Here is a 25,524-nt window from a genome sequence, read left to right on the forward strand (position 1 = left end):
GACACTATGACACACTTATAACTCGAACTAGAATAACTACAAGCTGCAGCTCACCTGCTGAAGCACTAGCACTAGTTTTAAGGGATGGAATATTTCAATATGATTAGTAGAGACATTTTATTTTAATTCGCATTCAAGATCCTATTGATCTGACTGCTTGCATTGAGTGATGAAAAAGAATCAAATCGAGCAGTCAATGCGATAATAGTAACCAAGAGGTAACAATGCACATTAATGACATATTAAAATAATCTACACCTAGTAGGGCTCTAAGATCTACTGACTCGAGCCCAGAGTTCAAACCAAATATGATGAAGCAGCATTTAGTTGGGATGTTGCAAACAAGTGGAAATGAAACACCAAATGTGAATATTTTTAAATCAAGGTTTAAAACACAGCTTTTCTCATATTTTTATTACTGAGCTCTAAAAAATATTTCCATCTTATGCACTTATTATATCATATTATTTTAAATGTAAAAATAATAATAAGTAAATTGTTACTATCATATTGTATGCTTCTTTTTTAGTAACTTTCATTCTGGTATCTGTTTTATTTATGTTGTATTTGCATTTTGCTGAAATTGTAAAAGTGAATGATTCAAAAATGTTAAATGTTCTGTAAAGCACACTTGTGTATGAAATGTGCTATACAAATAAAGCTGCGTTAACTACACACACACACACACACACACACCATAGACATAATGCATTCCCTACCCCTTACCCTAATCATCACAACTAAGGTCGTTTTCACACCTAATGGTTTGCTAGACTCGGTATGACTGGGGACTTGGTTCAATTGGGGGTTGCAACATTCAGCCGATCCAAGTTTGGTTTCACACTTTTGCACTTCAGTGAAACGAACCAAACCTTTTGATTAATGTATTCCCCTCCTCGCCTGAGGTGGCGCTGCATGAAGAAGAGAAGACGAGACGAACAATGAGCAAGAAAACTCGCCCATCTTGTTTATGCTTACTAGCAGTTGCGATATTTGGTTGGTTGTGTTAACCCACAATGCCCTGAGTTGCGCCCACAATGCCCTGTGTTGTAATCTGCTTCCTACATTTGGTATGTTTGTAGGTGGACCAGAGGTCGCAACTTTGGTGCGAGTTCAGTTGCGCATTCACAACTCCCCAAACAGACTAGGGTTTGATTAAGAAGGGCTGGTGTGGATGCACGCTAAGTGTCCAACCCTAAAACCAGGTCTTAACCCTTTAAACGCACATTTAAGGGGTGACAGAATGGGGGAACCAGCCAAAATGTCCTCACTCCCTTAGGTTTATAGGTTTCTTGGTCCTCACAATGACCATTCCATTCATTTTGACAGGCTAAACAACCATAACCATAACTAGCTTAACCTTAACCAAACAACAAATTAAATCTTAGTTCTAAACTTAACCAGGTCTTAAGATATGAGGTTCTCCCTCATGAGGACCATGTTTTGGTCTCCATGAGGACGACTGGTGCTGACAAGGTCAGTGTTTATGCCACAAAAAGTCTTAAAGCACCTGTACATATTAAGAACATACACCAGCAATGACACATACACACACACACACACACACACACACACACACACACACACACACACACACACACACACACACACACACACACACACACACACACACACACACACACACACACACACACACACACACACACACACACCGATCAGGAGCAGTGAAGTGGAACTCAGCACTTACAGCTCTGTCTGAGCATGGGAGAGGCAGAATGGTTAAGAAGGCAGGGAGGAGGTGGAGGAAGGGTGGAGGAAAATAGGAAGGATGGGAGAGGAGATGAGAGGAGAGGAGAGGGAGGGAGGGAGGGAGGGAAAGGGAAGGAAGAAAAGGAAATGTGAGGGGAGGAGATGATTGGAGAGCGAAGAGGGAATCGGAGAGAACAGGTACGAGTGAGGAAAGATGGTCAGTGGGAGCAGAGAGCACAGTCTCCACCTTGCCTCAGCTCCTCTTTACTCCACATCGACTTCAGTGCCTCACAATGGGATGTGAGAGCAGCTCAAGCCCCGACATGTGCACGAGGGAGAGAGGGAGAGCGAGAGGGAGACACTGATGCTTATGCTGCATTCTATTAACATCCGTTCAGAACTGGGAGTGACATCACCTCTGAGTTGACTGTGTTCCGGAGAAGTGTGGTTCTGTTCATAAAAAATGAAGCTATAAAAATTGCATAAATTAGTCCTTTTTATACATATCAAACGTTAAACTAACCCTTAAATTGCCAGGTGTCTGTCATGATTCACATTCATTTTATGCTCTAAAAAACACAATAAATGTTTTGTTTTCAATACTTTTTTTTATATACTATATGCATATTATGCATGATTATTATTTTTTACACCTTTAAAAGTCACACATTTAAAAAAATTGTGATTCAATCAGACTTTTAAAACATCAATCATTATTTCAGTATTGTTGAGTATTGTTGTATTGTACCGCATTGTCGTTGGCAATAAAAAAAATGTCCACAGATACAAAGTCATCTTGTAATCCCATGTTGGGGTTGACGAGGTTACTTGAACATTATTACTTTCTACTTACTTTGTCGAGTAAGTCCTCACCATTTCCCTTTCAAGTCAGTGGAAAAGGTCATGAGGTCAAGGAAAAAAAATGTGAAGGAGAATTCACGAGACGACATTAGAGCTGACACACTAACACAACCACAAATCACCAACAAAACAGAGACTGAAAATGATCTTTCATCATCTGTTTCAATGTTAATATCTGTCACTTCCTGTACACTTTTCAAAATAAAAGCACTGTAGGGTTTTTGTCACCTGAATTACAAATAGACACACACAGCTGCGTGTTCCTGCTGCTAAAACAACAAGCTAAAACACATCCATTTATATAAACGGGTGGAGAATTTCTGCTGCCATTCATTTGGCGCGATGTTAGTTTATTTGTGTCTGCAGCGTGTTTCTCGCTCACTGTGTGAGCTTTCAGCATGTGAGGGCACACACTCACACAGCAATGCTTCTCAAAACTAAAGATGGACAAACCTCCACATGAAAAACACGGCTGAAATGTCAGCGTTTGCACAACAACACCAAGCCACTCGTCATGAACCTGGAAACAGAGCTGTTGTGGAGTCATCCATTCATTTGTTGCAACAACGCCTTCATTGTGAAACATATTCAGAACCAACAGATGTGCTGTAAAGTCCTGGCATTCAGTTGAGGTCAGAGGAGCATTTAGAGGACTTTTTAGGTATATTATTTATGTCATTTCTGTATAAAGAGCAGTTGCTCCACAGCAAGTACACAGCTGATACATGCTCCCTGTTCCTTGTTTATTAAGCTTAAAAGTTAGGTTCATGGGTAATTAATGGTAAACACGCCTCTCTCTCTCTCTCTCTCTCTCTCCCAGACCTTGTGGAGGTCAGAGCTCTCGGTAGAGGAGGATGAAGAAGAGGAGAGAGAGAGAGAGAGAGAGAGAGAGAGAAGAGAGGGGGTGATAAAGAGATTTTACTTCTGGAAAGAGAAGGGTGTGGAATGAGGCATCAGCAGAGTAAATGTGTTTTTTTAAGTGTGTGTGTGCGTGTATGTGTGTGTGAGGGAGCTAATGTCGTGACTCATGGGGTTGTTAGCACCAGGGTTGGCTACTTTGTGCACTGCAGTAGGTGTGCGACATTGTGACAGTACAGTACAGTACAAGAACGCACACACGCATGCACACACGCACACACACACAGAGCTATTCTTAACTTAACTTGAAGGGTTGTGCTTAAGGGTTATGTGCAATACACTTATGGGCTCTATGTATTGAACATATTTATTTATAGGTCTTTATCACTATCTTTTTAGCCTAGTTTTTAATTCCCTCTTTTTAAAGTTATTTATTTAACCTTGTTTTTATTCAGATTCAGATCACTTTATTGGTCCCAGAAGGGCAATTCATACACAATCATCACTTCTCACATACACATAGAAACATACAGGCATACAGCATGTCAGGCATTGTCTGATAGCTGAGGGTCACATGCATCTCATAATTATTCTGTGTCTCTCACACGCACGCACGCACACACACACACACGCAGGCCCCCGCATCATCCGTCAAACACAGACACATAAACATCTTCCACAGACTCATGCACACGCCTTCGTTCTCCCCCACTTGCTGCTTCCACTGAGACATCCACCACAGTGGTGACGGTATCCGCGACAACGGGCATAAATTAGCGTCATGGTGATATGCAAAGCTAGGGAGCAACAATTAAAGCTTGACTAACGAGCTTCTGAGGAGAGAGGGCTGAAGTTTCCCCCGAGCAGCTGCTAACTGGATTAGCCTACACACACACACACACACACACACACACTGAGAGAAACAGAGAGGGAGAGAAGTAGTGAGAGAGAGTGATGTTCAATCATCGCCTATGAGACTACAACACACACACACACATAGACAGAAAGACAGACAGACAGACAGAGAGCGCTGAATCTGCACACTATAATATCACTTCACCCAAACAGTAATACCATTACTGAGCTAGTCTCAAAGGACATCCGCACAGAATCCCTCCATCTTTAAGGAGAAATATACATCCAAACAAATGGAATAGCACCATATACATAGATGTAAAGGTCATAAACTATACGACACCTTCTGATACAGGGCGCTCAAAGCTACGTCTCAGCTAAGTCTCTGCAATCTGAGCGACCAATTACCCTAAGAAAACACAAAGTGTGAAATAATGAAAGGTGTTCTGTAAACACCGTGCCGCTTCTAACCGCGCGGCTAACAGCGTTTCAAGGGCAGAAAATATGGTTAAATATAATGGAACGATGGCATCTCTGTGTGTTCGCCGCAGTGACAGGATACATAAACAAAAGCAGTGGTAGTGATGATGAAGGTGTTGCCAGCTGTTACTCCGGCAATATGCTAGTGTCGCTGCGCTGACACTGTTAAAAAGGCCTAATTAATAATGGTAATAAAACAGTGCTTTAGTAAAGAAGCAGTGTGGGTGATTGTTGACCATCATGTCAGGACCAAGTGATCAGAGATTGTTTTAAGTGTTTTAAGTGTCAGTTTGTTTGTTGCTTATTCCATCTGTTTGGTTTTCATTAACCGAAATTATGTTTTTTTGAACAGTAAAATTCACTTCTGAAACTTTCCATGGACCCTTCTTTTATGTTTTCTGTCATACTCCACTCCTGTCTGTGTGTAGCATATGAATGTTGCCAGGCAACTCTTAACACTTCTACCCAATCCCATCCAATCCAACTTTATTTACAAAGCACTTTAAAAACAACAGCTGAAACAAAGTGCTGTACATCAGCACTATATTGATACTGACTTATTTCACAATGGTTTTAATTTAAAAGACATTTGTTTATATATAAAATGGCCATTATAGCATTCCATTATACAGTTCTAGCACCTCCTGACTCAACTCTTTGGTATCAGGCACGTCGCTTTCCACTCACTCACTCACTGCATGTTTTTGGACTGTGGGAGGAAACCAGAGAACCCGCAGAAAACCCACGCACACACGGGGAGAACATGCAAACTCCATGCAGAAAGGCCCTTGTTCCAACTGGGTCGCGAACCAAGCCCAAGTTGTTTTCCATTACTTCATAAAACCTACTCAACGTGGGCGGGGTTGTCATCATATGGCAGCGTGAAACTGCCGTGGCGATGTTTTACATCTCTCAGGATCCTCTCGGCAGCCACCAAACACAGGAAACACAGGTCTGCACTGCGTCGACAGACTACGGTGTATTTTTGCAGACAGCAGCCATGTTTGCTCGCTGTAACGCTCTTGCCGTTTTTTCGTTTTTCTGATTCCCTAATTCCCTAACTGACGTGACGTCATCCTCAGACATGTTCAACGAGACACTGCTCAAATGTTTTTTCTAAGAACTGCATTAAGGTTAAATTCATCTACATCCTGTAAATATTGATGTGAAGATCATCTGAGCCCACTTATGCCCTAATCAATGATCACGATGACAATATCCTTTAATAAATAAACAGTGTCCATTGATTGCTTTTTTATGTTTTACAGTTGATTTGCAGTTATTTGAGACCCGTGTGACTATACACTAAAATAAACCTACTTACTAATTAGAGTACAGAGTATTATACATTTCAGACACTCCATTATGCATTGCTCTTTTATTTGTCTCTAAAAAAAGTCAGGGGACTATCTTTTTAATATGCTCCATCCTCACTCTACAATAAATCTCTCTTTTTCCAGCATTTGCCTTTCTTCACATCCCTCTTTTCTCTTACTGGTCTCCAATTCTCCTCTGCTCACTCAAATAAATCCACCCTCCGCCTCCTCCTCCACCCACCGCCCCCTAAATCTATGAAACACACACAAACATACATGTGCAAGAACTCACACTCATGCACACAAACACACAGCCCTCCAGGCAGGAGCCACAAAGGCCCCATATTAATAAATCTGCTCCTTTATTGGTGCTGAGTGTCTCTGGCAGAGAGAGAGAGAGAGAGAGAGAAAGAGAGGTGGAGGGAGGAGAGGGGGAGGAAGGAGGAGGAGCAGGACAGGAGACGCAGAGATCACCAGAGGGTAGGAGGACGGGGAGGAGGAGGAGGAGGTGACCGACTGTAGTAATATCATAAACACAAGGGAGGCAGAGTGAGAGAGAGACGGAAAGATAAAGAGAGAGGGAGACAACATTGACATGTACATCATCAACACACAAACACACAACAACACACAGACACACACGACAGCACAATGGCACTGAGATAATAAGTGGCACAAGAGAAGAGGCACACAACTTGTGGGTTTGCATGCGTGTGTGGTTATTTGTTGTGGTACTGTCCACCCACACCTCCTTAACGTCCTCTGTCCACTGGATTAATAAGGACACCTGACACCTGGCTGAGCCACTGGAGCGTGCAGAGTGGGCTGCGCTGGTCGCTGGGCTCGGAAAACAAACTGCCCGGGGTGGGCTTTCAGTAATGACAGCGGCTAGCTTGGCTTAGTGGTCCAATCTCAGCCATCAGTCAGCTGTGACAGATTGGGGATATGAGCAAAGGAGCCGTTTAGCTTTGGTGTTTGGTGTGGTGTGTGAGTGTGTATGCGCCTTGAGGAGAAGGAGGAGGAGTGAGGGCTATCAGTGCAGCTAGTGTTGCAGAGGCATCAATACATTCTCGACAGGCCATTTTCCTATGCGTACTCCAAGCCCTGGTTTGTTGCTGGGGCAACTACCACCATTTTACACCTTCCCTGGCTGCACCTTTGGAAGATTTTATCAAACCACAATCCACGTTCTGTAATTTCTCCCAGACAAGTGTTTGAATGAACCTTGCTCCTACTATTATTTCTTAAACAACTGCCAATGGGCATTCTGTGAGTAAAAACGGAGCTTAAGTTATCTGTAAATCTTAAAGAAAACCCCCAGTGTTTCATATAGCTCCTCAAGGATCGACAAGGAATAACTGCAGGGTGTTTTGTTCTCCTCCCAAGGTTATGAGGTTGAGTGTTCAATAACAGCACCTCACTTTGAACATGATGCTCATCTCTACAGTACCTGCTCTCTTGTTTTCATGTGAAGACTGACCCTTGAATCAATTGCTCAACATGAAGGAAACCTTTCTTTATGGACAATGCAGAGCCAACTGTTTTCACAACGCTAAAACTGCACCAGGTCAACACAACAACTTAGCAATGCCCAAGTTAACGTCAACTTATTCCCTTACCTGTCCATGAGGTTGCATGGCGCTGTAGGGCATGTTCTGGTTCAACACCTTCTGCTTCATCAGCAACATCCTCTTCTGCTCCTCGCTCAGGTGGGCCGTCTGTCCGGGGATTGGGCCCTGGGTCTGGCCTGGTCCCGCCCCCTGGCCCCCGCCTCCTCCACCACCCATGTAAGGAGGCATCATGGGGTTCTTGACCTGATTGTTTCCTGCCATGGGCGGAGTCATCCTCTGGCCTATGTGATCCACCCCACTGCCGCTGAAGTGACTCAGTGGTTTGGTGTTGTTGTAGGACAACATGGCTGCCGTTTGCTGCTGCTGCTGTTGTTTGGACAGCGTGCTCTGGTTGATGCTGTTTGGCTGCTGCTGTCCCATCATGCCCATGTGGTTGTGAGGGAGGTAGTTGCTCATGGGGGCTTTGGGCCCATTGTTCGGGGCCATACCAGCCACTAGAGGGCCCTGTGGTGCGTTAAAGGCTTGCGGTGGGTACATCATAGGGCTGTTGGGTTTATCTTGGTTAAAGGGACCGGAGTTATATGGACTGGTTGGAGCGCCTGCAGGAGACCAGTTAGCCGCTTGTTGCTGCTGCTGTTTCTGCTGCAGCAGTTTAGCACGTTGCTGAGCCATTGCTTTCAGCTGCTCTGCTGGAGAAAGTTCTGGCGTCACTGGCCCTACAGGCTGACCTCCAGGGGCAACCCCCGCTGCTCCTTGACCCGCTCCTGCCTGACTGACCCCTGGACCTGGGTTCATCATGTATCCATTCCCAGGCCTGGAGACAGTTTGTGTTTGGGCCTGGGTTGGGGTCTGAGGGGAACGAGCCACACAGTTGTGCAAGGGTGAACCTGATGCCATGGCAACGGCTGGAGACTGCTGCAAAGGTTGCTGTGGAGGGGTTCCATTGGCAGTGGTGGCAAACTGAGGGCCTGATGACGATGGTCGAACCTGAGAAGAAAATACAAAAGTCCCATGAGAATCAACCTATAGTTGATAGATGTCCGACACAAGAAACAAGCCGAACAATGCCGAGATGATCAGTTAAAACTACTTAATCCTAAACATGTGGGTTAATCTTCAACAATTACCAGGCCTCTGTATTTTAGTCCAGCGACTGTGTCAGATGGAGGACTGGAGTACTGAACAAATAGCTTTAATTAACTGATTCTAATGATTCAGTTACACTGTAAACAACTGCTTTACAAGTCACTAGTCACTCATTTGAGTCGCGTGTAAAACAAAGTCACAGCAGTTTCATGCAGCCGTGCAGTGACATCTCTGGGTGACTCAGGCGAGCTGGGACCATTGTAGAAAAGGGCCATTGAAACAAGCCTTTTATACTTCTTTCATGGGAAGGGCCTTTCTTAAAAAGGAAACCACCATCTTGTGCTACCATGTTCAGCAACCCAAACAGAGCCTTTTGCAGTAGCTCACTATCCTTTAGAAGAACAACATCCTTTTTGGCATTAATCTGTTGATTATTTTCTCATTTAATAAAGTACTTGTTTGGTGCACAAAAAATGTCGATCAGTGTTTCCCAGACCTCAAAAAGATGATATTCTCAAATGTCTTATTTTGTCAACAAATCATAATAATAATTTTCGTTATGGAGCAAAGTTCACAAAGCTGAAAACTCAAAGAGCATGCCTTAATAAGCAAAAAAACAAACAAAAAACATTCAAACCAATCAAATCCATTATCAAAATAGTAGATAACTGATTAACAATTGATAATTGGATTAATTGTTGCATATCAAAACACATGTTGCGAAAGAAAGGGGAATTTCTTATCAACACCTATAATCCTTCCTGAGTACTGAGTGAAGTTGGTTTATGAACTGTTGCTGTTTCAACATGTTGACACAGAGATATTATATCAAATCTAAACACAGTGCAGCTCCAGCTTCAAAGGACAACTCAGAAACATTATATGAGAGTGAACTTAGAGCAAGAATAAGTGTGAGCAGAGCTACAGAACCTCATATTGACCTGATTATCACTGACCTGTGGTGAGCCTATGGGAACCTGTGGACCTCCCTGTGGAGGCTGAGGAGGAGGCGGCGGCAAGGCTGCTGTTGGCGCCGTTCCACCTCCAGGTGTCGACGTATTCCCAGCTGCTTCCTGTGGACCTGGTGTCTGATTGTTGGCTGGTCTGCCAAACTCTGCTTCCTTCTTGTCCTCAAAGTCCTCGTTGAAGAGGTCGTGCATGTCGTCCTCTGGCACAGTGTTGGCGAGCTCGTCGATCAGCTCCTGCCACTCCTGGTCATTGAGGTTGATGTCAGAGAACAGTTTGTTTTGATTGGACAAGGACTGGGGATCGGAGGACTCCATCCCGCCTCCGTCATCCAGTGGTTCCTGTTTTAGGTCTTTGAGGAGGCCGAAGCTGTCCTCCAGGTCCAGAGAGCCGTTGAGTTTCATATCTGGCAGGTGGCTGCCACCGTTCTTCCCCAGCTCATCTGACGCCCGACCCACATGGTTGCCGTTGCTGTTTGTAGTGTTATTTCCGGTGGAAGTGTTGGGCCCGCCAAGTAAAGGCTTAATGTCCATTTGATGATGCAGAGGCGAGATTGGTGGTACACTGTTACTGGTGTTATTAGGGAGACCTGTTAGTGAATCCAAACCACCAGCGCCATCCTTCCGTACCCGTTTGGTGGTCGGTGAGTAGCTGCCTCCATCGCAGATGCCGTTCTGATCTCCATTGAGGGGTGATCGTGCGCTGTCAAGTTTCCTCTTTACAGTCTCCTGAAGCTGGAACAAAGAAGGAAAAAAAGATTAAATCTAGAGGGGCAACATAGACAGGAAAATTTAGCAATATAAAGACTTTTTTTTAAGGTCTTCAGTGTGAAAAAAACAATGGAATCAATACAAGACACTAAATCAATAAGGCAACAGGCTCCTTCCTCTACATGACTGTCGTTTAAAGACAGGAGGTGTGCTGAAATTCAAAATATCACTAACACAAATCAATTGTTCTTTCAGCAGAGACTCAATCTGCCTTAAATAATGATTACCCTACTGAGCTCCCACACAGAGACTATACACGTATGTATGTGTGCAGGAGCATATATGAAGCAAAGACGGGCCAAAGCAACAAGAAACATTGAGCCAGCACAGCGAGTTGAGCAGGCCCAGCAAGATGGACTCCTGGTTTACTAAGAAAGTATGAAAATGTAAAAAAAACAGTTCATGCTGTTTGTTCTCCTTCATCTAATGGGAAACTGACCTGCCCCAGTCAAACTGCACAACTCGCTCTTAGCCTTAGCCTAGCTGCCTCCATCCTGGCACAGACTACATAACAACAGGGTGCTAATGAATGCTGGCTGGCAGTAAATTACTATCATAGATCTGGGTGGGAGAGGAGAGGAGTTATGGAGGGACAGCAAACAGAATTTGAGACCAGACACAAGAGACGTAAGGCAAACAATGGGAGGGAACAAACCAAGACCATGGGAATGTACAATTCTCCATATCTAACATCACAAAAACATGTCTTATTCAACAGAACCATAATTATACTTCTATCTTGATAAAGTATGAAGTATGTAGAGTAAGATAGTCAGAAGTAACATGGTTAGTTAGTGGGGGAATCATAGACTCTTCTGGTGGTTTGGATTAGACCAACTTGGAAGTAACAAGCAAAGCCACCAGGGGGAGAATTCATTGGTTGCAAAAATAAGTCAGTTTGAATGGAAGTCAATGGGAAAATAAGTCTTATTCGTTTGATTTACAACGCGAGTAAACATGTTCCTGTGGAGTCAATGGTCTCAATAGCTTAGCTTCAGGTCTCATCACCAGAAAACGATGAATCAATGAATCAATTATGTTCCAATGTAGACGGAAATAGACAATAAATTATGAATGTCAACATTCCAAGAAGTGTGGATGCTGTTATAGCTGCAAAAGGGCGACCACCTCCATACTAATGTACTGTATATGTATTTGAATACATCATTACAGTCCACTTTTGTCTATATAGTGTATGAGTATTTGATTGACAGCTGATTGTTGTCCAATAGGTCCAATTGGTTGCAGGTAAAGTCTGAGAAACCTCAACAAATCGCAAATTTTGAGGCTTCAAAATGGAAGTTAACATTCCTGTGGGTGACGTCACTTGCAGTTGCCACTTGGCTGGAACTGGCAGCTCTGTAAGGTTCAATAGGAATTATTAAAGTGTTATGGGAAAAGAAATTAAGATTCTGTGCAATTTAATCATCTCTCAATCTCAATATTACTCTCAACTCCTGTTAATTTCAATCCCTAATGAATTACGTGGAGAAATAGCAAATGCTGTTGAAATGACAGATGGGAAGAAGGGACCTCATAAATGATAAAAGGTTTCCAAGGTATAGAATTTCCTTCTGCCCAAATCTTTTAGGTTCACATAAAAAAAAAGATATACACAGTACACTCGTTCATTTTATTGTTACTGTATGAGAAAAATTCTGTGTGTATTCATGTGAGCACTCTAAAAATCTCTATTATAGCTCAATTTACTAATGTAGTACCTATATGATGTAGGGCTGCGAAGATTAGCCTAGTAGTCACGTTTATGTCGTCTGTCAAATTCATTGGTGACAAATTTAATAATCAACGTAATGGTTTATTTTCATTAAAAGCTGAATGAACTATCATGTTAATTGTCTTTATTTTTAGTTAGCACATACCTTAAACACTTTAAGCTGGAAGCTAATGATGGTTATGGTAAGTGCAGCTGCATGCTAGTGCGATAAGCTGCAATTTACATATGATCGGATTAGTCGACTAATCTCAAAAATAATCATTGACTAGTCGATTATCGAAATAATCGTTTGTGGCTGCCCTAATATAATGTGAATGTTATAAAGAAAAATAATGTTGCTATGTTGAAAAATAATTACCGTCTAAGGGATTCTTACCCTGAAGTGTCAAGTGTGCTGGAGTTTATGCTCAAAAGCACAGAATTCATCCAAAAAGCATAAAAACCTACTTTGTTAGGAGCAGTTTTAATGTTGCATACAGACTTACAGATCTACATTTCAAACAGCTCTGTGTGTGGAAAAATATTCAACTATTTTGTAATGTCTATGTGCTCTACGCTTTCACGATTGTAAAAGAGTCAAATACATGAGAGGCACTAGTTACATAGACTGTGTGTGTGTGTGTGTGTCTGTGTGTGTGTGTGTGTGTGTAAATGCACGCTTGGCTCTTTGTTATTCATATGGAACAATAGACAAAATATATTCAGACTGTATTGTGACCCTGAGATTTTTTTGATTTTTTACTTTCTTGGTTTAGTGATTTTGTGTGTGTAGTGAGGAGAGGGGATGTCAGTCAAGTTGACTTTCCCGTATGTGCTTCACTATGATTGACAGCCAGCCTAAATAACAATACTAAATATTATTAGTATTGGCTGCCAAAAATGCAGTGTATGTGTGTGTGTGTGTGTTGAACTCTAATGCTGGTGTAGCCATTACAAGAACAACTGCAGAAAACACAGGAAAACACCCATCTCCACTGTCACGACATGGCTTCATCAAGTGTGTGTGTGGGAGCATGTGTGTGTGCACACATGTGTGTGTGTTTGTGCATGTGTGTGGTCCTGCAATCAATGGGTTTAAATAATTCAGGTCTACTGTATGCAGGCTTTTGTTTCTGTGTGTGTGTGTTGTCTTTTCTGGCATAAACACTGACCTTGTCAGGACCACTAGTCCTTATAGAGACAAAAACCCGGTCCTGAAGAGGCAGAAGCTCAATTCTGAGGAACTGGTCTAAGGCTAAGATTTGAGCTGTGATTAAAGTTAGGGTTTGGCATTAACTGGTAATGGTTAAGGTTATGGGCTGTCCAAATAAATGTAATTTCATGCAGTGTCCTAAGAAGAATAGCTGTGCAAACGTGTGTGTGTGTGTGTGTTAAAGGCTTTCCCTAAATGCCAGTGACTCATGTTGATAATAACAGACTCGCCTTTCAAAGCCCACCTATAAAAACTCCCATAATTATCCAGGTGGTGTGAACTTTATAGCACCCTCCCACACTGTGTGTGTGCGCACCAAAGTCGTACATGCACACCCACCTATAAAAAATCATTACCAGTTTAACCTTCTTGATGGAATGCTGAAAACACTGAGACAAAAATATGAAACAATATGTTCATGCCGGAGAAAAAGAGACGGCCTGTGGTTCTGTCTGCTCACTACTGAGTAAGCACTCTGTAGCCCGAGGGGACAAGACAGAATGAATGACAACACAGTGAGCCGTGAATAAAATACTTTGTGTTAACGAGAGTTAATTAATCATTTGTTACTTTTAGCGCAATTGCCAACCTAATTACATCTCTGAATTACAGTAATATACCTGTCAACAGAACCTGGCAATATTTACACGCGTGAGGCAAAGAATCCGAGACAGACAGTCGGAGACAAAGAGTTGTGAAGTAGTTTAATCAGGCTGGAGTGTGGAGGGAAATAAAAAGAGCATGGGGCGGAGAAATGGTGAGAGGATGTAAAAGAGCAAAGACGGGGAGTGAGAGAGAGAGAGAGAGAGAGAGAGAGAGAGAGAGGTGCTTGTTTCCTCTCCTGCATCTCTTTTTTGTGTTTTCTTTGACATAAACACCTGCTGAATGTCGTCTCCCATCACACACACACATTTGTGCAAGATTCAAAGTCAGGACCCTTATATACATAATGCACTGCCTAGCCCCTTAAACTAACCTTAACCCTAAACCTAGCCCTAACACAGGTCTTAACCGCTAAAATGCCTTCAAACATGCGAGGAGCAGACAAACTGTCCTCATACAGAACATTATCACAATTCAAATCTTGGTGTTGCCTCACTAGGACCAGGTTTCGGTCTCCAGGAACGACTACTGGTCCTGACAACATCAGGATTTCTACCTGAAAAGGTCCTACAAGAACAAGCACACACGCACACACACAGAAAATAACAAAGATGCAGAGAGACAAAGGTAAGAGAAAGACACAAACGCGTGGGGAGGAAGAAAGGATTTATTTGTCAGACAGATGGTCTCTTTTTTCCTTTGAGTGGAGGAGCTACCAGAACATGAAGATGCAGAGGAGGAGAGACGGTGAAGGAGAGTGGAGGTGGGGATGGTGGAGGAGGGAGGAGAGGGGAGGAGGAGGAGATAGGTGGCTTGATGGAAAGCCATAGTGCGGCAGATGACAGCGGGGAGCAAACGATGAGAGGGTGATCAGAGAGGGAGAGGGAGGGAGGAGCGAGAGGGAGAGAGAGACGGAACCACGAAGGTGCTGTTGTTATAGCAACCTGCTGCTCTGGTGCTTTGTGCGCTGCATCCCTCTTTTTCTTCTTCTTCTTGCTCCTCCTCTCCTCTCACTCACTTACTCACTCTCCACCACCCTGCCTCCTCTCCTCTCCTAAAGGTTGAGCATCTTGTCCAATTCAAACGAAAGTCTCCACTTTAATAGACGACGTTGAGACAAAAGCACAATATGCTGTTTTTGTTGGCATCTGGCAGACAACAATGGAAAGAATAATATGTCTATAGGAACACACTAATGTATAACATATACATTAGGGATGAACCGATACAATACTACTGGGCAAAATCACTGGATCATGTATCGGACAAATAAAAATGTAAAATCCAATACAATCCAAAAATCTTGTGTAATGTAAATAAAAACCAGCAACAGCATTGTTCCATGTTGTGGGCTGTTTATTTTTACACAGTTGGGGAATTTTGTCTTTAAAATACTTTTTCAAATGCATTAGAACAAATGTGTTGTTACGGTTTTAAAATGACTGCATCAGACTGATACTGGTATTGGAAGATACTTGAGTTTGTGACATGGTTTTTTTTAATTATTCCATATAGATTGACCCCTTTTATGTAAAACACATTTACTTTTTAAATGAGTCATTTTATATATACTTTTATATGTCTCGTTTTGCAAACAGATTTAGAATAATACGTGGTAACACTTTTTAATGCCCTTCACACTTTATTTTGGCAATATTATATACAATTAAATTTAAATAATTAATTTCAACAAAAAAAGGATATTAAATGATATATTTGTTTCCAGTAGGTGAATGAATAGTCATATTGATAGTGATTTTGGTACTGTATGGTGATAAAACAACAATGGTGGCCTCAGACTTTTGCATGCTACTGTATTTTCCTGTATTATATTAAATATTTATCAGTGAAGGAGTAGTGAATCTAATCAGCAGCCACACAACAGTTAAAGAGAAGAGTCAGCAACATGTTTCATTCATGCTATGCAAACATTCCTCTCACATTTCCTTTCCTACACTGGCTCCTATTACCTCTCTCTCTCACATCATCTTCTCACTGTCTTCTCTGTACACACTCACACACACGCATACATGCGCGCGCACACACACAGGTTTGTGCAGGTATTCTTTTTGGACTCTGCATTTCTGTATTGATGTACATTCCATTCATTTAATAAAGACTTATCCCTACACTTAAGTATTCGTGATTCAAATCTAAACCAGTTCCACTGCCTCATCAGGACCATGTCTTAGTCAGTGTCCTGAGAAGAACAGCTGCACAAACCCGTGTGTGTTTTCCTGGTCTGGCCCACTAGACTGTGAAATGAGTCAATTAAATCAAACAGGTCTTTAATAAGCAAATATTGTTAGCATGTGTTTATGGGTTTGAGTGTAAAAGAAGAAGTTTAACCATCACCTGCCAACAAATGCTGCTGTTCAGCTTTAATAATAATCAGGATACATTTTATGTATGGGCACCTTTAAAACCAACTATTGACTCTTCCAGGTTTTCAAAAAGCCAGACTAATTCTGGTGAAGCTGCAGCAAAATTAGAAGAGTATTTAGAAACAAATTTAAGAATGAGTGATGCGGCAGTATTCTGTTGTTGTGCCCTCACCATGCTGTTAACGTATTAAGTCCAAGATCCCCCTTAACGACAACTGAACGCAAGTTAAAGTAGTAGACTTACATTTTAGCAGAAATTGTAAGTGACGCTCTGTGGATACAGGCAAGAGAACAAACAATGAAATGTCAATAAAATGATGTCTACAAAAAGTCTAATTAAGGCCTCTGACATCTTAAAACAAAGATTGTCTGATTATTATATACAACCAACAACTTAAGAGAAATCTTCTTGTATACCAACCATCTGTCTGTAAGCAGATGGTTGGATTACTCAAAAAAATAACAAAATGATTTCCATAAAATTGTATGGAGGGGTGTGGTATACCAGGAGGGAACCAAATCAACTTTTTGAGCAGATCCAACTGTTGTTTTTTTGACTGTTACCAGACTAAGGTAACTAGGCTTTTAACTACTATTTTGACAGTCGACTAGTCTTCGATTATTCTAGCGATCAACTGACTAATCAGATATCCTAAAAAAGTTTTAAAAAATTAACACAGTCTGAAAGCACAACAGACTGTTTGAAGTTATTACCAAGCTGTCCAGCAGAGGGCACTGTCTGCACAGCTTAATAAAGGCAACAGATTTTTGAAGTTAAAATGTCTAGACATTGTATCTTCTAAAACACAAGAGACCTTGTTTGGTGAATAAAAGTCTTCCTGTTTACATTCAGACATTATTTAAACTAAGAGAAGGAAATTAACATTTATGAGGATTATTTATGTTTGAAAATGAGGACAAATATTAAATACAGATGTGTGTCAGTTCTGGGGGTAAAGTTATGGAATAAACTCATTGATGAATTGCAATTGTGTTAAACTCTTTTGGGGTTTAAAAAAGTTTGAAATGTAAAATAAGTGTCAGTGTGATGTTTCATGTATTGTTGTGCTGATTGTCCTATTCCTTTTTTGATTATTGGCAAATTTGTGTTAAATGATCTCGCTTTATGTTTATTTTTTATAAGAATGTAACCGAAATAAAGATATTCATTCATTCATTCAACACAGGACCAAAGTAAGCGTTGTGCTGAAAAAGTAACAGCTGAGTTAGCGGCAGAGCTAACAGAGCCGGTGGACGCGTCACACATCCGCAGCATCTGTCGTCGTGTTTGTCGCCCTAATCAGAGGCAGGCAGAAAGCTTCATCACTCACTCTGCAAAAAACAAAGTTCAGCTCCTCAGTGAAAATTAAATTTGTCCGCGTCTAATTTTGTCACAGATTTTTTGTCAACAGTGTTGACTAATAGTTGCACATGTACACTCAAGAAAGTGCCAGTGTCGGTTCAGCTTTACCTCGTTTTTACACCGGCTGCAGTGGAATTCAAATATACTGCAGCAAGAATACATGTCCAATGAACCTCATTTCCTCTAGAGCCATGGTTCTCAATCTGTGGTACATGTACCACCAGGGGTACATGAGCTTCCTCTGGTGGTACTTAAAGGAAATATTCTTCTACTGTATATACCAAGGTATGCAATCTGAGTGGAGTTGAGGAATTTGTGAGTGTGTAAAAATGTCCATGTTAAAAACATCTATCACAATATATTTTTTATTGCATTATAATTCACTTTATTTTAAAAAAAGAGGAGAACCACGTCAGGCTAAATCAAAGAGGAAAACAGGCGTCAGAGAGTCTGTCCTTCAACTGAAGGACATGGTTTCAAGCACATGTCAGCAAGCATCTATCCTGCTGGAGTGTCCTTGAGCAAGACACCAAGACCCGACAGGAGGATTGTTCTGTAAGTGATCCAGACACAAAAGCCGGGACCACACTGGATGTGTGAGAGGAACGTCTTGCTTTTTCCACTGAAGTTAACAGATTAGAGCAGCCACACTGCGCCTGTCACAAACACAAAACACGTCCTGTACCATTTTCAAAGAAAACGCAGTCTAGGTCTTCCAATCTGAGCAGTTTTAATATTGTAGTAGTGGCTACAAATTCATGTATGAGTGCCGATTAAAATCTACCGCTGGTCAGACATCATCAGCTAAGGAGGCAGTCTCTAATTTGTCATGAGGACAAATTACATTCAAGCATGCTCAGGAATATGGACACATGCCCTTAAACCAACTCCAAATATAGTTTTGTGACTGGATCTGAACAGACTGGGAGAGTTCAGACCTGGACTTCCAATAAAAACAATAATGGTCATGGCATCGCCTTCATTGCCTGTATTCTCCATTGTTGGTGCATTTCTGGATCTGCCGTGTTACAGTGCCACATACAGGCCTGGCTAATGTACTACAGCATTGAGAGTTGCTTTGGAGACACAACAATGCCGTGTTTATGGTAAACTTTTTAAGAACAAAAAAGAAAAGGATCGTATTGGGAAAGTTCTGTTTCTGTGTGGATAAGGCCTTAGTCTGTCCAGGAAACAAAGATTTCAGTTTGGAATGAACTGCTATGTAAAACACTGGCTTTAAGGTTTGACTAAGCCCACAGTTTGTGGCCTGTGCAGAATTCTACTTTCACACCATCACATTATTGTTGTAAAACTCCAGGAGTTTCTTTGACCTTTTCAGACACGCAACTTTGCGTTTTCCTTACCAGATTCTGAACACTGAGCAACAGAGGCCACAAAAAGGAAAGTCTGTGGGAGTGAAGGACAGAAAACTCCAAGTGACAAGAGGAAGGTACAAACAAAAGAACCATTTGGCCCACGGCCCAGAGAAGGGTGTGTGTGCATGTGTGTGTGTAAAAGAGAGAGAGAGAAAGCGCCTGCCAGTCTGCCTCCTGTACACCAGGGACCTATACACCCCTGATGTGAATACACACACATCTAATCTGCTAAACCATAAATGTCTTTAACTTTTACCCTTTTTCACTTGTGCGAGTGATTCAAGTTTGGTGTTAGAGTCAGATATAGTTAAGCCTTGTTTTATCCTTCAGCCAAAATAAAAACTTCATGATAACATTATTCCACTGCTCTGTCCTGGGATATCTAGTGTTTTCTTAACAAGTGTGGTGTTTATCCGCACATGTCACGTCAAACAAAATGAACAGAACTGCTGAATTTATCGCAACCAGAATATTTTATTCATCCATGCAGGGAAATTGCGTAACATGTGTTCCATCAAGATTTGGAAAAACAAGATTATATGATAATGAAAAACAATATAAGTATTTTATAATATATAAAACATGACAAATAAACCTGAATTAAATACATGTATCCCTCAAGAAGGAATATGTGGCATTATGTTATAATATACATGTGTAAATTATGGATAACAAATATAATTGCATGAGGAAGAATGCGTTTTCATTTTGAGACAAAGCAAAAGAACCCATAGTACAAACCTAGATGAATCTGTTTTCAAGCCAAGATCCGAGTTTTGGCAAGTGCCATGTTGACATTTTGAAAGTGGAAGCTGATCAACAGCAACCAGGCCCTTACTGTATGATAACATGTCAGTCACATTGGTGTCCACTCAAATGAATGAGGGAAACTTGGGTGGAAGTTACCTGGCCAAAGAACAGCAGTATAATGGTGGAGAGATGCTCCATCCACGTTCAATGCATAGACTTTATGCACTTTGTTCTCTATGCTGTGAGGAAAATAGAGAAATCATGCACTTTTCACTGACATTCTGTTTTCTTTAGATATCGTGATGTATTGCTCTATGATTGCCTTGCAATATATCGATTATGCCAGAACAGTGTATCGTGATATTATTGGATCATGAGGTAGCCCGTGATTCCAGTGCCCTAACGATAACATCTGCCAATCACACTGATTTCAGCTCTATGTTATCGTCTAGTTTGCTGTAAATTGGAACATCATTTACAAAACTGAAATCACGTTCTATTGATGAAAACCTGAAACTAGTGATTGAGACATTAACTCCTCAGGGAAAGGTTTACTGATGATATAAATCGAGTGAGAAGCAGACTCATCTTCCTATAGACGTCCATTATAATGGGAGTTCTTTTTGCAACAAGAAGAGTCGCCCCCTGGTGACCATTAAATATGTCCTACATCCTGACTGACTTCACAAAGGAAACTCCATCTTTGGCTGTAACACTGTACACACAAAGTATTATGATGTCGTTTATACTGTAGCTCTTTGTATAGGAGCTGTGTGTGTGTGTGTGCATGTTTGTGTACAGTAAGGTAGGAAGGGTAGTGAGCACGTACATACACGTGTGTCATCAGCACTTTCAAACCTGCTGATCTGACACAAAAAAAAACCTTGTGGCCACAGAAAACCATCACTTTTCTAATTTCTCCATCCAACCCAACAACTCAATAGCACAGCATGAGAGACCTGAGTGTGTGCAAGTGTGTGTGTGAGAGTCTGTATGTGTGTGTGAGAGTGAGAAGGAGAGAAAAAAACAGGGGTATGAGGAGCAGTGTGTGTGTGAGTGTGTCAGCAGACACATTTATAAACCATTAGCACTGGATGCACAAATAATTACCATCTGAGTCGAGGACTGTGTGCATGTGTGTGTGTGTGTGTTTACATTGCAGAGTTAAAGTGTAAGTAAAAAGGAGGGCAAGCAGAGAGCAACAGCAAGAGACAGTGGGGAGGGGAATGCGTTACATTTACACCGGATGTCGGAACTGGGAGTCACAACACCTACGTGTTCCACAGAGTAGTCAGAAAAATGTATCCCAGAGTAGCCATTGTTAGCAACATCAGTCGATATTAGCACTCAACGTGGTATTTTGCATACACAAACAGCACACTATCATGTCCATGGACAATTTACTGTGAAACAAATAAGACAGATTTGCAATTAAAGGAATACTTCACCGATTTGCGTTTAGCTTTTTTATTACTAGAATAGGGGTAGTATAAATTGTGCTTCCCAACCTCAGTTTCTCATGAGACGAGAAATATCTTCATTCTTTTTTTTTTGTTATGTGTCCACCACAACAAAAAAACCTGGTTCTAATGAATCAGAAAGTGATTTCTATTTTAATTAGTTAATTAATGGTGCTTTTCCACTATACAGTTGTAGCACTACTCAACTCCACTCTACTTGGTTTGGGTACCAATGGGTAACATTGGTGGTGTACTTGCTGCTGTATTTTTTTGCTTACAGCAGCTATGTACACTCGCTGTAATGCATTTTTTGGTTTGTTTGTTTTTTTAAACAGGGCGGATTTGATTCTTGTGTCAGACGTCGAGCTCATGACTCTTCCAGTGACGACACTCTCTGACCAGTCAGTGGCCGACAGTCTGTTGACATCACATTTTATTATCAGCTCAGCTCACTTGGAACCTCGCCAGACCAAAACAATACCAGGTACCAGGTTCTGTCACTAAAAGCAAAAAAACTAGTAGAGTCGAGCCGAGTTGTGCTAGAACTGTATGATGGAATTGAATTTGAATTTGAATTGTGGTTAGGTTTAGGTAAGGGTTAGGCATTAACTGTTTATGGTTAAGGTTAGTGATAACACTTTGTTGAGGCTGTCCATATGAATGGAAGTCAATGCAGAGTCCTTAGAAGCATAGCAGTGTGTGTGTGTGGTTCCTGGCTGAGCAGCTCCTCTCTATTTATAGAGCTGCGGCTCCTTCCTGTTCCTGGAGCTGTACCATCGCACCAAGAGGGGGTGGTGGGAGACAGAGAGTGAGAGCAAGAGCAGTGGGTGTGCAGGAGGGGAAACTGGTCATGTTTGAGTCTTTAGTAAACCAGATCCTCAGCCACCAGCTACTGACACAACATACACAGCAGAGACAGAGAAAAGAAACACAATTTACAAAATGGACAGACTTCGCGATTACTGTTTCCTTTCGTCAACCAGTTTTTTTTACTACTACCAGAGTTTTTAGGGGGTGGCTAGGCCTGCGACAAGTCATCGAATAACATTTCATTATTTTATAATCGTTAAATGTTTTCAATTCAGGTTTTTCAACAATTAAAAGAAGTTCTCTGATTTTTCAGCTTCTTAATTGTGTCTTCACTCCACAAAACAAAGAAACCATAAAAAGTCAATCATTTTGGTTTGTGGACAAAACATTTGAGAACATCATCGTTTCGAGGTCTGGGAAACACTGATAGACAACTTAGAAAATGAACTTTGAAAAGTAGAAGCACACACTTCACAGCAAAGCCTCAACTTTACCCAGGCTAACAACTCTGTTTCATGCTTCAATAAAAAAACAAAAACCTTTTACTGTAAACTATTTCATTCATGGGAAAAGCAGCCACTACGTTCAGTCTACAGTAATCTGTGTTTGACCTCCAGGGTTTTTGTTCACGCTGAGGATGAAGCAAAGGCCGTGCAAGTTCTAACTAAACTTTCTTGGCACAGCAGAGACATAAGAACTCTTCTTACACTAATCACCATGGGACACTGAAGAGAATGTTACAACAAACCATTTAAAGAAGTCTGCACAAGCTGCATTTCCTTGACTCCAAACCAAGCCGGTGCCAGAAGTTGATAAACTGACCAGAGTTCAAGAAGTCTCCTCCAGTGTTCCAATGATTTAAGCAGGAAAACACAAAAATCAGATTGGGAGTTCATATCCACAGCCAATCAATATTAAATGACTCAGATCGGGAGGAGCCAAGATAAATCTTGAGGACAGTTTTGCTGGTGGCTGCATTCACCTGGTCATTCTGGACAGTGGCCAGTCATTGTCTGCAAAGTCCATCATGCTGAATCTATCTGTGTCACGCTGCATGTGAGAGTGCACATAAAAAGATTAGCAAAACAGGAGAGGAAGAAAGAGTGAAGTGCAGTTGGGGAGGGGCGGCGCTTCATGGCCAGATGGTCACCAGGAGGGGCTTGACAGCTGTGTGTGTGTGTGTGTGTGTTTGTACAGAGAGAAAGACAGATTGTGTCCAACACCTGTCCTCAACAACAAAAGAGAAGCACGGGCAACATCAAATACAGTGTGAGAAACAGAGAGAAGGTGAGAGGAGGACAGGATGAGAGAGAGAGAGAGAGAGAGGGAGGGAGAGAGAGAGAGAGAGGCAAGTGAAGATCAGACAGGTGGAAGATTTGTAGGAGGATTCTTTTTTGATTTATTTTCTATGTTTTATTTCATAAAAGATTTGCGTAAGGACAGCATATGCAGCTCCAAAAACAGTGTGCGTAAAATGTTAGGTCTAGTATGAGTGTGAGAGAAGCTGTATAGTACATGTACATCTGTGTGGATTTCAAAGCAGCTCCTCTGATTGGCTCGGTCCGGCAATGTGCCACACAACGCATTCGTACAATTGGCTGCGACGAAACCAGTCGGCTTCTGCCTCTGCTCGACTCTGTTGTGAGGGCAGACTGATGCGCGCGCACACACACAGATTTATGGATGCTCTCGTCGCAGTTGTTTTTTTCTCTATTTCACCAGTTTTTCCTTTCTGCATTGTTCCCTCTGAGTCGAGGGCGGGGGGGAGAGCTACAGTGGTGAAGGAGGGCGGCTGCTATGGTAACAGATCACTGTGGCAGCCAGTGGAGGGGCCCTGATGGCTACTTGGCAGCAACGCCAGGATCTCACTGGCTGCACACACGCATCAGTGTGAATAAGTGTGTGTTAAGTGTGTGTGTGTGTGTTGATCAGAAGACATGCTAAAAGGGGAGTAGTGCGTGTGTGTTGTGCTCCAGATGTCCTCAGTTGTGCACATCAATGGCCACACAGGAGAACATCCCACAAGCTTGAGTCTCTCTCTCTTCAATAAACCAGCCCGACTATTTCGGGTGAGATATCCGTCAAAGATGTTGTTCTTCAGTCGGTGTCTGCAGAAGATACCATGAGTATCTCCTTGGGGTGAGACACCACAGCATGTTTTTAATCACAATATTTAAATCACAACACGATACAATCATGATATTGCAATATACTTGCTACAATCTAGTGGACTAAAAACATGACTTTGCGAGACTGCCGGCCACCGATTGGTCAGAGTGTCATCACAGGAAGAGGCATGACATCCGACACAAGAATATACATACATACATACACATATATATATATATACATACATACATACATACATACACATATATATATATATATATATATATATATATATATATATATATATATATATATATATATATATATATACACACACATATATACATATACATACATATATATACACACATATACAGTATATATATATGTGTATATGTGTTTATGTATATACATATATAAAAGTAGCCTAATATCCTCAGTCAGGATAAACCGCCCGTCGACACTTCAGCCAGATACTGCCAGAATAAAATATGTTCCAGTCCACTCTCCCTCCCTCGTGTCTACTGTTTCTCTTATTTTCCTGTGTGCATAACTGGGTCATGCCGTCATAGACTGCTGTTGTCTTTCCTCTGTGTTGCTCTTTGAATGTGTGTGCTTGTGTTTACACAGCCCCAACACACACATTTACACTAAACCTGGAGAGAACAAAGTCTAACTGTGTGTGTGTACTTTCACAAAACAAATGAACGATCCAAGTTAAGTATAAACACACACAAACACTCACAGGGAGAATGTATGTACTTTATTATGAGTTACCATCCGTGTCAGAGTAATCCAACATGTTAGAACTGAATTGGAATATTTACTGTAGATATTTTGTAACTTTTTCTTTGTATCAGAAATACAGGGATTAGAGACACCAGTGACACTTGGTCCTGTTAGCGTAACTGTTAGCAAAGACGGCGGAAACTGTTTACATTATGGGGCTGAGGTTCCGTCCCCCTACGAGTGGGTCTAAAAAGTGGGGAATTAGCGTTGCAGTTTCAAGCCTCAGACCAAGGCTTGGACCAAGTGTCACTGGTGGGCACGTAACAAAAAAAAGAATTTAGATATTTCTTGACTCAGGGGAAACTGAGGTTGGGAAGCACAATCTTTCAAAAATACTACCACTATTCTAGTAATACAAAGCTAAAAGCAAATTGGTGAAGTATTCCTTTAATCTAAAAGTTCTGACTACAAATGCAACGCAGCATAAGCTACACTAGTGGGTAAATTCTGAAAACATCTGTGTGTTACTCGATTTAACCA

The 25,524-nt window shown here is 41.6% G+C and overlaps 1 protein-coding gene across 1 annotated transcript in view; it reads right to left on the minus strand.

Moving 5' to 3' along the window:
* Positions 1-25,524, minus strand: part of maml3 (mastermind-like transcriptional coactivator 3) — a 113,583-nt gene that overhangs the window by 45,007 nt on the left and 43,052 nt on the right. Inside the window, exons 2-3 of the mRNA XM_044027381.1 lie at positions 9,694-10,437; positions 7,700-8,638 (exon numbers count right to left, since the gene is read on the minus strand). Coding sequence (XP_043883316.1) covers positions 7,700-8,638; positions 9,694-10,437 — 1,683 coding nt within the window. The remainder of the gene's footprint in view (positions 1-7,699; positions 8,639-9,693; positions 10,438-25,524) is intronic.

The sequence above is a fragment of the Solea senegalensis genome, linkage group LG6, assembly GCF_019176455.1.
Source record: "Solea senegalensis isolate Sse05_10M linkage group LG6, IFAPA_SoseM_1, whole genome shotgun sequence".
Taxonomy (NCBI): domain Eukaryota; kingdom Metazoa; phylum Chordata; class Actinopteri; order Pleuronectiformes; family Soleidae; genus Solea; species Solea senegalensis.